We start from the raw sequence: 14,474 nt of genomic DNA on the forward strand, positions 1-14,474 counted from the left end.
AAGCAACAAAACGAGAAAGGGCTATCACTGAGTCTGTAACACCCTGGCCCTTCAAATTTTTTTTTCCTTCTTCTTCTTCCCTATTTTTCACGTAGCCACGACGTCGTTTGAGGTGAGCTTCTCTTCCACATGCATTTTATCTTTCCGACGATTTTTCACTTTTAATTTTTGCACTCTCGAAAATTTTTCCACCCCAATCTCCATCTTCCCCACTTCCACACGGTTATGATTTTCTTCCCTTCTTCCGTTACTCAAATCCCTCTCATTAATGCCTATTCATTTCTTTAGCAGTTTGTATTTTTGCCCACCCTCGCAAAGCCTTGCCTTACCTTGTAGAGCAGCATCACCCTCCCACACTGTTGCACACCATCACCACCAAGGCGCCGTCACAAGTGGCCCTTGTCGACACCATTGCACGTTGGTCAGTCTGCCGAGGCTTCCCTCAGATGAAGCCGAAACTCGGGGCCAAGTGCAGCGAGCACTGCTCCACAGCCAGTAACCACCACAATCCCGACTTGAGGTGTCTTGCTCCTTCACAGCAGCCAACCACCGGAAACCACTTCCCACAGCAACGACAAATAGCAACCCACGGTTTTGCCAAGTCAAAACACTGCTGTTTTAGTGCACCCGAAATAGAGCTTCTGCCAACACCATGACCGAGAAGCCAGCAAGCGCACGGTGCTTTTGCATCATCCCGAGCAACCATGTCCAACCTCGTGCCACTGTGAGCTGCCGTCACACGGTATCTCCACCCATCCTGGATGTTCCCTTGGTAAAACACATGCTCTCTCTATACACGGAACACCCTCTCTCCCTCTCTTTCTCTCACTACGTTCTCTCTCTCTCTCCACCATGATCGAGTGACAATTTTCTCTCCACCTCCCTCTCTCAATGCCATGCTGCCGCGCCGACCAACTTCGACCTCCACCCACCACACTGCCCGTCGCGCCTCTCCTCCTTTCTCGGCGAGTAAAGACTCTACTCTATAGTCTGTCGCACGGTTTTGATCTAGAAGTGTTAAAATCTCATATTTCTTTTTGTTTTCCTTGTTTTGTTTACAATTTTTCCCAAAACGCCCTTCTCATTTAGATGATTTCATGATATTTATAAAGAAATTGTTTTAAGTATATTTATATTACTGCATCTAGTTTATAAGTCAGTATATTGATGCTTTTAACAGAGTAATTATAAGTTGATCGTGTTTTTGTCTTTATATATTAAACTCACTTTGTATGAGTTTTGTTTTAAATACAGATTAAATAAGTATTTGAAATATATTATTAGTATTAATATGTATATATATATATATATATATTTTATAGAAGTACATAGTAGTGCAAGATTTTTATTTTGAACTCTTTAAAGAGAAACTAATTAGTATATTTTTTTATTAAATGAAATATTTGTTCTCCTACTTTAATCAATTCTGTTTTAATGAGTCTTTAAACCAAAAATGTATTTTATGGCTTAATTTTATTTATTATTAATATTATTACGCAATTTTAGAAATATTCCAAGTTTAATAGTTATGTAGATATTGATGAATTTAGGAAGTGATGGTATTTCAGAATTTAGAGAAATTTTTGGTTTTTGAGGAATTAAAATAGGTACTTCAAGTCTAATATGAAATTATCTGTTCAATGAAGATTTATTGAAATTACATGAATTTTGATAGGTGACGATTGACAATTGTTCAGTACTGTTGTGGAGAATTTCTGAGAAGCTAAAAAGTCTAGGTAATCGGGATTTATATACTAGTTTTGTATAAAAGAAATAAAATGAGGTTGACTTTGAAAGTAAACATGTTTGCTTTTGAAAAGAAATCTAAAAACGGCCTCAGATGTTTATTCTACATATGCATAAATTATATATAAAAGAAAGTATTTTCTATCATGACTGGTATAGACATGAGCTAATTTTGTACATTTTGTTTCTGAACTATGCAAAAGAGTGAATATGAAAATCTAAAAGTTTTTGTTATGAATAAATGAAGATATTTTGATTCCATTTATCTCAAGCATGTGAAATGATCTGAAACTATTCAGTATTTTGTTTTGATATGATGTGTCATCTGAAACATTGGCATGAAGTTCTGACTCTGTATCTGAATGTGATCTGCTTCCAATGATGTTCTGTTTTGTTTCTGTTAAGGCCCAACCACGGGTATAATGGTGGTTTATAACCTTACCACGGGAGTGAAACATGGTATACGACGGCCCAGCCACGGGTATAATGTTGGTTTATAACCCTACCACGGGAGTTAAACATGATATTCGTCCCAATGTGATGCTATGAGATGATATGAATATAATGTTTCAGTTTGGATATGCCAATGAATTTTTCTTTTTGGGAATAAGTTGTCTTTCTGGAAATTTAGTTTTGATATTTTGTACAAAGTTTTGTTTATACATTCTGAAAGTAAATATATTGTTTCTGCATTCTGAAAGTAAATGTTTTGTTTTGCATACTAAACTTTATAAATACTCATGTTTACATGCTAGTATATGCTCTCTGCTTACTGAGTTGTTGATAACTCACCCCTTATCTCCCCAATATTTTTCAGATATTTTGAAGATTCAGCTAATGATCAAGATTATGAGGCATTGAGTAAGATGATTTAAGTACAGTGATTTAAGCATAGGAAGTTTTTATGAGTATTGTCGATTTTTATTAAGAAATTTTATTATGTTATGATGACTTGACATTTTGGAAAATTAGTTATATTGAGGAAACTAGATTAAATTGGATTTTTGATATGATATTAAAAATTTGAAGTCCTTTTTTTTTCATATTGTTGAAATGTAAGTTTAAGTGTTAGGAAGTAACTCTCCTACCCGTGCGGGACTGGGGCATTATAGAGTCAGTGTCGATAGAGTGGACCGCCATGGACGTCAAACTTGAAAGCACATGATGGAATATTATAATCCCAATGGTTAAATACTTAACCAAATTAGTATCTAACAATTATAAAAATATTGGATTATTAGTTGGATTTTTAACAAAAACATCTTTGATTATTTTTTTCTCTTTTTAAATCACCGTATTAGGTGAGTTTGGCTTGAAAAGTCTACGTGATTGGAGAGCTAGAGTAGTCCAAATAAGGGGCTACGAATCTAAGATATATTGATTACCTCAGCCCATTGAGACTTGTCTCCAGAACCCTCAGACTCTTCAACTCTAGTGAAATGAATAGAATATGCAATTGCGCAAATAACAAACAATAATGCAATGCTCTTGGCCGTCCCTCTGAAAACGAAATGGAATAAAACCTGTTCAGCTGTTCTGGCCATTACAAAGCAACAACTGTCTCATAATATTCGGAAATCTGCCTCGTAAGAATCCAAAACCGACCTCAATTCATTTCAACTCATCATTATAATTTTTTTATAAATTTTTACACAAAATATAATAAACAATTCAATTTTTTAAAATCTCAAAATAACTTTTTTAAATTTTCACACAAAATATAATAAATAATTCAACTTTTATTCTATTATTTATAAATCATCTCAACTCATCTTTAAATCTAAACCACTCAATATGTTAATGCCTTTTAAACCCTTCTAACCATTATCATATTGCAATAATTTTTACTAGGAAGAATGTCCATGTGGTGGCAATTCCATCCACAAGGTAATGAGTTACTCCAAATTCAAAGCAGTGCCTATTTGCAGATCAATTCAACCGTTAGGTGGCTTTGAAAAAATAAACCAAAAAAAAAAAAAAAAGTAGTCCATCAGGTAGCCACGTTCCTTCTTAATTTTCTTCCTGACTCGAACCCCCAAAGCCTCTTTGCAAACTCAATTCTGGATTGAATAATGGTGCAAGTTGATCCGCATGCAATTTCTTAGCTGATCTGTACAAGTAATATTATATCTCGAGATATACCATTTTTTTTTTATTTCTCATGTATTTTATTGTGATAATGTGATATCGACATCGTATACGACACTTGAATCAATTTTTATTTTATTTTTTAAAAAATAAAAGAGTTGGACATATATAATATTTTATCAATTATAATAACATAATTAAATTTTATATTGTGATAAATGTAAAATATATATATTAAAAATATGTTATCGCGTAATAATATTTAGCATCGAAAGCTAAAATGTATAATTTAATTATGATAATATATGGTGCTAGTAAATTGCTTTTTCACTAGATTATATTATATATTAAAGAAATAAAGACAGAAACTTTACTTTTTAACAAAACAAAAGTGAAAGCAATTTTTTTTTTTTTTTAATAATGATACTCATCATCTTAATTTTTATCATCATTTTATCATTATATAATGTGACATTAAATTATTATAAATTATTTATTATATTTTATTTGTGAATCTATCATATAATGTTACATAATAAAATAATAAAAATTAAAATAATAAATAAATTTTTTTAAAATAATAAATTTATAAATAAAATATAATAAATAATTTCTAATCATCTAATATTATTTTATAAGATAATAAAAATATAAAAATGTCTTCGTTATCCAAATTCTCGTCATCTAACAAATGTTCCATTTATTACCTTTAAACGCACAAAAGTCTTCTTGTCCTCCTCTGCTTGGCTCCACATCCTTTATCTCTGCCTCTCTCTCTCTCTGAGACTGGAAAGCTTCGTCACTCCCTCTGAAGTACATAGCTCGATCTCAATCGCTCAATTCTCTGTTCTAACCACCAAATATTTCCCTTAAGAAATGCCGAAGTGCTTCAGCTTCGCTGTCGCGGGGAACTGGTGCTACCGCTACGCCTTCTCCAACGCCGGCCTCCGGTCCACCACAACGGACCTCGGCGACGGTACCGTCATGCACTGTTGGGTCCCCAAGCTCCACAGCCAGTCCAAGCCCAACCTCCTTCTCATCCATGGTGTCGGCGCCAACGCAATGTGGCAGTGGAACAACTTCATCTCATCGCTCACCCCTCACTTCAACGTCTACGTCCCGGACCTGGTCTTCTTCGGGGACTCCTACTCGACCCGTTCCGAACGCTCCGAGGCCTTCCAGGCCCGGTGTGTGATGGCTGTGATGGAGGCCCAGGGGTTAGTGAAGACGATGAGCGTGGCTGGGATAAGCTACGGCGGGATTGTGGCATACAGCATGGCGGCGCAGTTTGGGGAGAGGGTGGAACGGTTGGTGCTGTGCTGTGCCGGGGTTTGCATGGAAGATAAGGACATGGAGGAGGGTATGTTCCAGGTGAAGAACGTTGACGAAGCTATTAGTATTCTGCTGCCGCGGAGTCCGGAGAAGATGAGGGAGTTGATGCGACTCACGTTTGTTAAGCCTAATTTCAAAGCCGTGCCGTCATGCTTTCTCAACGATTTCATCCATGTAAGTGGGCTTGGCCTTTGCTTTAACATGATCGGCTTATTGGCTATTACTTCGAGACTTGGGATTTATTAGAACTGGAATTTGAAAGTTTATTCTCTGTTTGGTTTAAATTGATAAAAATATAAAATATAAAAAAAATAGAGATAGAGAGGAATAACAAGGGAGAAAGACTTTGATTATTCAGGTTTTGAATTTAAGACATTTGTTCTTCTTATGAAATCACTACTTATTTTAAAAATTTAAGATTATATGAAGAGGTAGGTTTAATTGTTTATGTTTATCTTAGTACTCCCTCTCATATGGGGGCCAGACTCCCTCGATAAGTAAGGTCAATATGTAGAATATTTAATTGAATGAGATAGAGTGTAGAGTCAGTTTTATTATATTTTATATTTTGTCATGATATCATAGCCGTGTTTCAAACTCATGACATCTACTATGATATTTTGTGAAATCACTACTTATTCTAAAAAATTAAGTTTATAGGACGAGATAGATTTAATTATTTATATTTATCTTAATAGAAATTATATAAGAAGAAATAAAAGGAAGATCTTATAAGAGTGGAAAGTTATATATATTCTTTTGATAAGCAAGAGATGAAAATTATATATAACTTGAGATTAAAGTTAAAAAGTTAAATAAAATATTGTTAGAATATATTTTTTTAATATTATTTTTATTTTGAAATTTGAAAAAGTTAAAATATTTATTTTATTTTGAGGGCTGCTAATAGGGCTGTAATCAAGCCGAGCCGAGCCGAGCCGAGCCGAGCTTGGCTCAACTCAAAATACTCGAGCTCGAGCTCGAGATTTTTTTTATTCTCTGTTCGAGCTCGACTCGATAAGCTTAACTCTCAACTCGAGCTCAAGCTCAAGCTCGTCCCACAAACGAGTTCGAGTTCGAATTGTTTATTTATTATTTTTTGAATAAGATTTAATAATTAATAAATTAAAAAAATAAAAAATCTAATATTGAATTTATACAACTAACAAGTAGAACTTCTATTGAATTATAAAATTTTAGAAAGTTATAAATAATTAATATCTAATTAGTTGATATTTATCCAAAATAACAATATATTATATGCGTGTATATATTATTAATATATACACTTAATATGATAGCATATATCTATTTCATATATGGTTCTCACATACTAGTATATGAAATTATTAAATTATCGACTAATTATTATACAAATTATAAAATATACCTATGAAGTATATTCACTATATAGACATAAGTAATTGGATCACATATTATATATTTAATTATAAAAGTGGTATGCTTATATTATTAGCTAATACATTTATATATGTATATATACATAGGTGTATATATATATTTATCAATATATGAATGAGTTTTAATCAATTCGAGCTAATGAGTCGACTCGAGCATAAACAAGCGGGCCTTAATGAGCCATAGCCGAGTTTAGTCGAGTTTTGTCTGGTATATGTCATTTACAAATCGAGCGGGTATCTGCTTTCACGAACGAGTTTTTTTTTTTTTTTTTTCACGAGTTGAGTTTGATTCTAGTTTAACCGAGCGGGCTATCAAACAGACTGATTTATTTACAACCCTAGCTGCTAGAGACACAAAGGGATCCCACACACTGATGGATAGTGTGCTACGTGTCCATTTTTCCTAGTCTCTCATTCACCACTTTCCCACTTTCCCTCTCTCTCATCTTTCCCCTTCAGCCGTGCTGCTCACACGACTCGGTCTGATCCCAGCCACAGCAGCATCGCCGCAACTCGTCGCCGGCCACCACTAGCGGCCGTTCCCTCTCACCGGTGACCTCTCGACCGGACCCATCCCCCCACAGTGCAGCCCCTCTCCCTCTCCTCCTCCCGAAATCGAATCCCTTGCTGCTGCTAGCACCGCCGTCGCAACCCAACTGCACCATCGCACCCTGTGTTAAGGACCCCGGTCTTGTCCCAAACACTAAGGTCTACTAGCTTGCCTTGGTGAAGATGATGACCGAGTGATCTTACCAGTTTGCTTGGCCTTCCACAAAAGGATGATGTTTGAGTGATGAAATGATGATGCACTTGGGTAGGCTAAGTGTTTAGGCTAAGGCAAATCAATGTAAGTGGCTAGACTTGTTCTTGAGTGAGGTGCCAAGATGATGGAGACTAGGGTTGAATGGATGTGATGATGCTAGGGTTACGGGTTAGAGGCAACTAGGGTTGCCGTGGACTATGGTAGGACTAGGGTTGACGTGATCTTGGAGGATTGGCTTAGGATTATAGGTGTTTTATGCAATGAGGATGGCTTGAGGGTTGCCCTTGAGGTTTGGGCCACTTGGATGGTGATTAGGGTTGGTATGGTGAAGTGTAGCTAGGGTTTTGTGAGGTGGCTATGTTGGATTTCGAGATTTGGAAGAGTGAGGTTAGGGTTTGGTAGGCTAGGGTTGCCGAAATGGTTAAGGTGGGATTAGGGTTTTGGATGTTGGGTAGCTAAGGTGGACGGATTGGGGTTGACTTGGTCTTTGGAAGATTGGTTAGATTTGGTTGGTTTAGGAATGGATATAGAAATTTGAAAATTGGAGGGAATTTTTGAGGGAAAAAGGGAATTTGAATTTAAATTAAGATGGCAAGTCAATAGTTGACTAGAAAGATTGTAGGAAGAGTAATTTAAGGCATTGAAGAGGATTTGCAATTCCTTAAATTAAAGGATTTGGATTGGGATTTGAATTTGAATTGGAGTAAGTCAAGACTCCTAAAAGAAATAGGTTTCCTTATAGGACTTGAGGTAGGTGGCTATAATTTTTTGGAAGGAAGGATTTATGCTATGGCCGAGTATGGTGAGTGTTTGTATGGAAAGTAGAACAACACTAGGGTTAGTCGAATGGTGTATGTGGGAGTGGAGGCAAGGTATATTTCAGTTAGGACAAGTTGTATGAGTGAGGCAATTTATGGTAAGTTGACTAAGGGAAATGTTATAGTGGGCGACTTATGTAGTGGGGAAAGATCAAATAGTTAAAGGGAATGAGTTGTGGCCGAACAACACAAGAATGCCTTAAGAACAACACAAGTAACTCTCAAGAACACAACAAGAACAATACACATAAATTAATAAGGTCTAGGATAGAAAATGGAAGACAATAGATGGAATGAAAAATTCTCATAAGATTAATGGATCCTTAAAGATTCACGAATTGCACCCTAAAGATAAAAAGAACAAGATAGATAGATTGAACCACACATATTCATGAATTGTAAGGTGTAATCCTCTCTTAGGGGATTCACGTATTGCACCCCAAAGAGCCCAAATACCTTGGCACCGAATGGTGATCTCAAGAACAAAATAGTCTACTCACTAGGAAATTTGTCAAAAGATGTAAATGCAAAGACTAATGGTCCTATTTATAAGGATTACAACTTGGAAACTCCTAATAGGTCCCTTGAGAAATAAATAATTAAATAAAAATAAATAATAGAAAATAACATAGTTCGCGTGGGCCAACTTGACCCATGGCATGCATGAGCCCATGAGTAGTACTATTGATCACAACTATATATAATCTTGATATATAACAAATTATTATAATAATAGCTAGGCATGCATGCATACTAAAATCCATCAGCAATATTAATTAAAGGGGTCTTGATTAATTATAAATTGCATTTCAAATTTATAAGTGGTCATGACCTCATCGATGAGGTGGTCAAGCCTTGAGCCTTGCATTTCTATGGCCTCGATGCGTTCCCAGTTGGAACCCCCTTGTTCCTCCTCTTGAAACACACGACTCATGGCTAGCAATTGGATGGTGGGGCTTGCTCTTGGTTCACAAGTCCAATCCTGGATCCCCCACCTTCAAGGGTGGTTGACCCATTCTTTGCACAAAAGGTCCAACCTTGGGTCTTCCACCAACTTGTGTGGTCGACCCCTACAATCACACTACTCATTTCTCATCCTCAACCCTCAAACTTCGTGTAATTCACAATCAATAATAAAAATCAATGGGATCCACGAGAGACTCCCCCAACCAATTCACAAAACTTGGGTTAACGCGTTGTTTACCTCTTTAGAGAAGTAAGAACTTCTCAAAAATGCCAAGCAAGGTAGCCCTCTCAATGAAAGCACTAATTAATGTTAGGGTCCCCGGTCTTGTCCCTAACACTAAGGTCCACTAGCTTGCCTTGATGAAGATGATGACTGAGTGATTTTGCCAACTTGGTTGGCCTTCCACAAAAGGATGGTGTTTGAGTGATGGAATGATGATGCACTTGGGTAGGCTAAGTGTTTAGGCTAGGGCAAATCAATGTGGGTGGCTAGACTTATTCTTGAGTAAGGTGCCAAGATGATGGAGGCTAGGGTTGAATGGATGAGATAAGGCTAAGGCTACAGGTTGGAGGCAACTAGGGTTGCCGTGGACTATGGTAGGACTAGGGTTGACGTGATCTTGGAGGATCGGCTTAGGATTATGGGTGTTTGATGCAATGGGGATGGCTTGAGGGTTGCCCTTGAGGTTTGGGCCACTTGGATGGTGATTAGGGTTGGTATGGTGAAGTGTAGCTAGAGTTTTGCAAGGAGGTTAGGGTGAATTTCGAGATTTGGAAGAGTTAGCTTAGGGTTGGAGTTTAGGATGAGGTTTGGAAATGAGGTGGAAGAGTGAGGCTAGGGTTTGGTTGGCTAGGGTTGCCAAAATGGTTAAGGTGAGATTAGGGTTTTGGATGTTGGGAGGCTAAGGTGGACGGATTGAGGTTGACTTGGTCTTTGGAAGATTTGCTAGATTTGGTTGGTTTAGGAATGGATATGGAAATTTGAAAGTTGGAGGGAATATTTGAGGGAAGAAAGAAATTTGAATTTAAATTAAGATGGCAAGTCAATAGTTGACTAGAGAGATTGTAGGAAGAGTAATTTAAGGAATTGAAGAGGATTTGCAATTCCTTAAATTAAAGGATTTGGATTGGGATTTGAATTTGAATTTGAATTGGAGGAAGTCAATACTCTTAAAAGGAATGAATTTCCTTATAGGGCTTGAGGTGGGCGGCTAGGGTTTTATAGAGGGAATGATTGATGCTATGGCCGAGTATGGTAAGTGTTTGTATGGAAAGTAGGGCAACACTATAGTCGGTCGAATGGTGTATGTGGGAGTGGAGGCAATGTATATTTCGGCTAGGGCAAGTTGTATGAGTGAGGCAATTTATAGTAAGTTGACTAAGGGAAACGTTATAGTGGGCGACTTATGTAGTGGGGAAAGATCAAATGGTTAAAGGGAATGAGTTGTGGCCGAACAACACAAGAATGTCTTAAGAACAACACAAGTAATTCTCAAGAACAATGCACATAAATTAATAAGGTTAAGGATAGAAAATGAAAGACAATAGATGGAATGAAAAATACTCATAAGATTAATAGATCTTTAGGGATTCACGAATTGCACCCTAAAGATAAAAAGAACAAGATAGATAGATTGAACCACACCTATTCACGAATTGCAAGGTGTGATCCTTTCTTAGGGGATTCACGTATTGCATCCCAAAGAGCTCAAGTGCCTTAGTACCGAATGATGATCTCAAGAACAAAATAGTTTACCCAGTAGGGAAGTTGCCAAAAGCTGTAAATGCAAAGACTAAAGGTCCTATTTATAAGGATTACATCTTGAAAACCCTCAATAGGTCCATTGGGAAATAAATAATTAAATAAAAATAAATAATAAAAATTAACATAGTTGGCGTGGGCCAAATTGACCCATGGCATGGGCCATGGGCATGGCTGACATGGTTAGCATGGCTGTTGGCATGTGGCTAACATGACTCTAGCATGGTCTGGGCGCTGTCATGGCCCGGGCAGGGGCTTGGGCGCTAAGGCTGCATGTTGGGGCTTTTGCCTAGGCGGGCTGGCATGGCCCAGGCAAGGGCGTGTGCGCGGGACTGTTGCGCGCGCGCTGGGCAGGCTGGGCGTACTGTGCGTGCTAGCCTGGTCACCAGCCTTACTAGGAAGAGACGTGGCATGCTGGTAGTGTATCACATCAGTATATGAAATTTCTTTGTAGAATCTTTCTGTCTATAGTGTTTTCTTTTTATTTTGTATAATAATTTGAAAAAATTATAATAATTAGATGAGATGAGATAAGATGAACCGTGAAAACACATAAGGCTATATCATCTTCCATTGTTCGTTCACAAAAAGGAATCGCATAGAAAATAATGAAAATAGCATCGGATTAACTGTTAATTCTCTCCCAGTCTCATCTATTCCGGAGAGGAAACTTTGGTGGGGTCCTAAAGCGAAAGATGTTCCCAAGCCTTTGATCTTTTCTTTTCTTTACCTTTACAACCTAGAGACTGAAATGAAAGGACTTTTGAAAGAAAAGAAAGGTCTCTTCTTTTCCCTCTCAAGGAGTAATTAATGACCAGATGTTGTGTTTATAAAATAAGTGGAGCAGTAATGGTATGATTTATTAATTAATTAGTAATGATAGAATTAAGCAACCTGAGATTTTCATAAGAAAACAATTGCAAACAATCTATTCTATTTTTTTTACTTTTTCTCCCCCGTAGTGTTATATTATTGAGATTTCAGAAATTTTAATGCAATATTAGCAAAAGATTTCTACTATTTACACCACTAGTGCGTAAAAACACCACTAATTAATGCATGTATGATCTATTTTAGTTATAAAAAAATCAAAACAGTACCGAGACTCTTGTATACTAGCTGATAGTTTCTATATCAGCGTTGCAATATATTTTCTTGTCAAAATCTGAGATCAATATGACAGAATAGTTTTTAGGTAATTAGTCTATTTTGTGCCGGCAGGCCTTTTTTGGGTCCTTGGTAACTACGCCATTGCATCTAGTCCCAACTTGTATACAACTACAAAATAAAATTTTATTTTTTTGACTTTTGCTTTTGATTTGATGGGTTTAAATATAAGAAAAGTATTATTTTATTTCATGGATTTGTATAAATTGTAAATGGGTTGTACCCTATTACTACACTTCATTTTTATAATCTTTTAAAATAGTACGATCTCATTTTATTTCATCATTATAATTTTTTAAAATTTTTACATTATATAATAAAAAAAATTTAACTTTTTTAAATCTTAAAATAATAATAATGTTAAAAAATAATAATTTAATAATATTTTTTTCAATTCATCTAAAATCATCTCATTTAATCTAACTATCCATTCGAGCCCTTAGTTACAAATGACAGTTGACAGACCATTAAATTAAGGCTAGCTATTGGTGTGGTGAGGTTCATGTAAACTGCTCAATTAAGCTGTTTAATTAGTTTTTTATTTGTGTTTTTTATTTGTGGTTGTTTCTGCACGTCCTTGCTTTCAAGCTTGCTCTCCAGGTGGGTAAGGATATGTTATGGAATGGTTTAGGTGACAGTTCTTTTGATAAGTGGTTTAGGTGGCAATTTATCTCTAGTTTTCACTAAATTTTGTTTTGGAAATTGCTTTCAATGGCAGATGATGTGTTCAGAACAATTTCAAGAGAAGAAAGAATTGATTCAAGCATTGCACAAGGATAGAAAATTGTCTGATCTTCCCAAGATTACCCAGGTTTTTCTATGTTACATGTTATGTAATCACCATTATCTTGTGGAATCTCAAAAACCCGCCCTCTTTTTCAGTCTTCCCGAGTAACTTTTTAAAGGCATAACCTCTCCTTGATGCAGCCAACGCTAATCATCTGGGGAGAGAAAGATCTGGTATTCCCGCTGGAATTGGCACACAGATTGAAAAGGTAAATCTGAAGAACGTGATAAATTAATCAGTATCAATATTTGTATTTGGACACACTGGTCAGTTGATTTTTAAGCTTGGAGTTGTGACATTAGTTCCCGTTGTCACAGGCTTGTGGGTGAGAATGCAAAACTAGTGATCCTAAAAAATGCTGGGCATGCAATCAACATTGAGAAACCCAAAGAGATGTGCAAGCTCATGAAATCTTTCCTCATCGACCCACTTCCTTCACCTAAGCAAGTGAGTCACAGCAATGGCCGCAAGGTGGACTGAAAGTTTTACCAGTGAAGTTGAAGAGAATTCGAGTAGGTGATTTCTCAGTCGAGCATCAGTCTCGAGATGGGTGGTGTTGTGTGGATAACATGGATGATATGAAGTTAAATGTGTAAGTATTCATTATTTTTATGTAGACGATATAGCTAAAATCATAGCATTGCAGCAAAGGACGAGATGATCATGTCGATCACTATCAAGAAAGTTAAGCTTAGAAGATGATTTCACTAGACTTGCAGAGGACAGTTAAGCCCTTGGTTTGAAACTTTGTATCTAAGAAAGCCGAGGATATATTATCTTGGAAAATGTTTTTGATCTTTAATTTTGTTTATTTCCAATTACATTTATTGATATGACCAATTAAAGTAAATGTCCATTTTAAGTGACCACGGTTTTGCATTCATTAAATCATTTAAAATGTGCCACATCAACATTTGCGACAAGAAATAACGCAATCCAATATGAAAAATAAATAAGAAAAATATTTTAGCCATAAAAGGATTACAAAAAAGTAAATTAACAAACTGATATGACTTGATGTGATATACGTCATATTGTAAAGTTACTTTTATTATAAAGTAGATCTAACGGATTCTATGAAGTCACATCAGTTTATAGGTTTACTTTGTATAATCTATTTATGTCTGTAGCAGTTTTTAATTAACAATGTTCTATTATTATTGGATGGTGGCCGTCATTTCTCACTCGGTGAACAGTTCTACATAATATATTTCTTAAGTTGTGTCAAGTTTGTTGGAGCTCCTCTACCACTTGAGTATATGGTTTACGATATGACAATATTTTAATTGAAAACAAAATATGGTAGAATATGGATGACATGAGCAAGTTTTGGCATTTTGAAGATCTTTCTAATTTTCTCTCTATAAGTCGTCCCTATTTTCTCTCTATACAACGTACGTCGTCCCTATTTACTCTCTGTACAACTTCCTCTTCATTGATGTTCTGTGACATTTAATGGTAGTTTTTTTTCTTCTCTAGAAATTATGGTGAGTTTAATGAGAAGCATGGGTGCCTTGAAATAATTGTTGTTAGAGTCTGAAGCTTTTACAATCACGGCAGAAGGCAATTCCATTCATGTCATTAAGGGGAGTTGGAGAGTCATGAAGGAGATGTCTCTGGGGTT

At 36.2% G+C, this 14,474-nt stretch overlaps 1 protein-coding gene across 1 annotated transcript; it reads left to right on the forward strand.

The window, feature by feature from the left end:
* Positions 1–4,551: 4,551 nt before the first annotated feature.
* On the forward strand, positions 4,552–13,652 carry LOC109022020 (monoacylglycerol lipase abhd6-A-like). Its single transcript, XM_019004794.2, has 4 exons — positions 4,552–5,340; positions 12,782–12,874; positions 12,991–13,058; positions 13,168–13,652. Exons 1-4 carry the CDS (start codon positions 4,711–4,713, stop codon positions 13,328–13,330), a joined length of 954 nt encoding a protein of 317 aa, XP_018860339.1. The 5' UTR covers positions 4,552–4,710; the 3' UTR covers positions 13,331–13,652.
* The last annotated feature ends 822 nt before the right edge of the window (positions 13,653–14,474 follow it).

This window comes from Juglans regia, chromosome 1, assembly GCF_001411555.2.
Source record: "Juglans regia cultivar Chandler chromosome 1, Walnut 2.0, whole genome shotgun sequence".
In the NCBI taxonomy this organism is placed as follows: domain Eukaryota; kingdom Viridiplantae; phylum Streptophyta; class Magnoliopsida; order Fagales; family Juglandaceae; genus Juglans; species Juglans regia.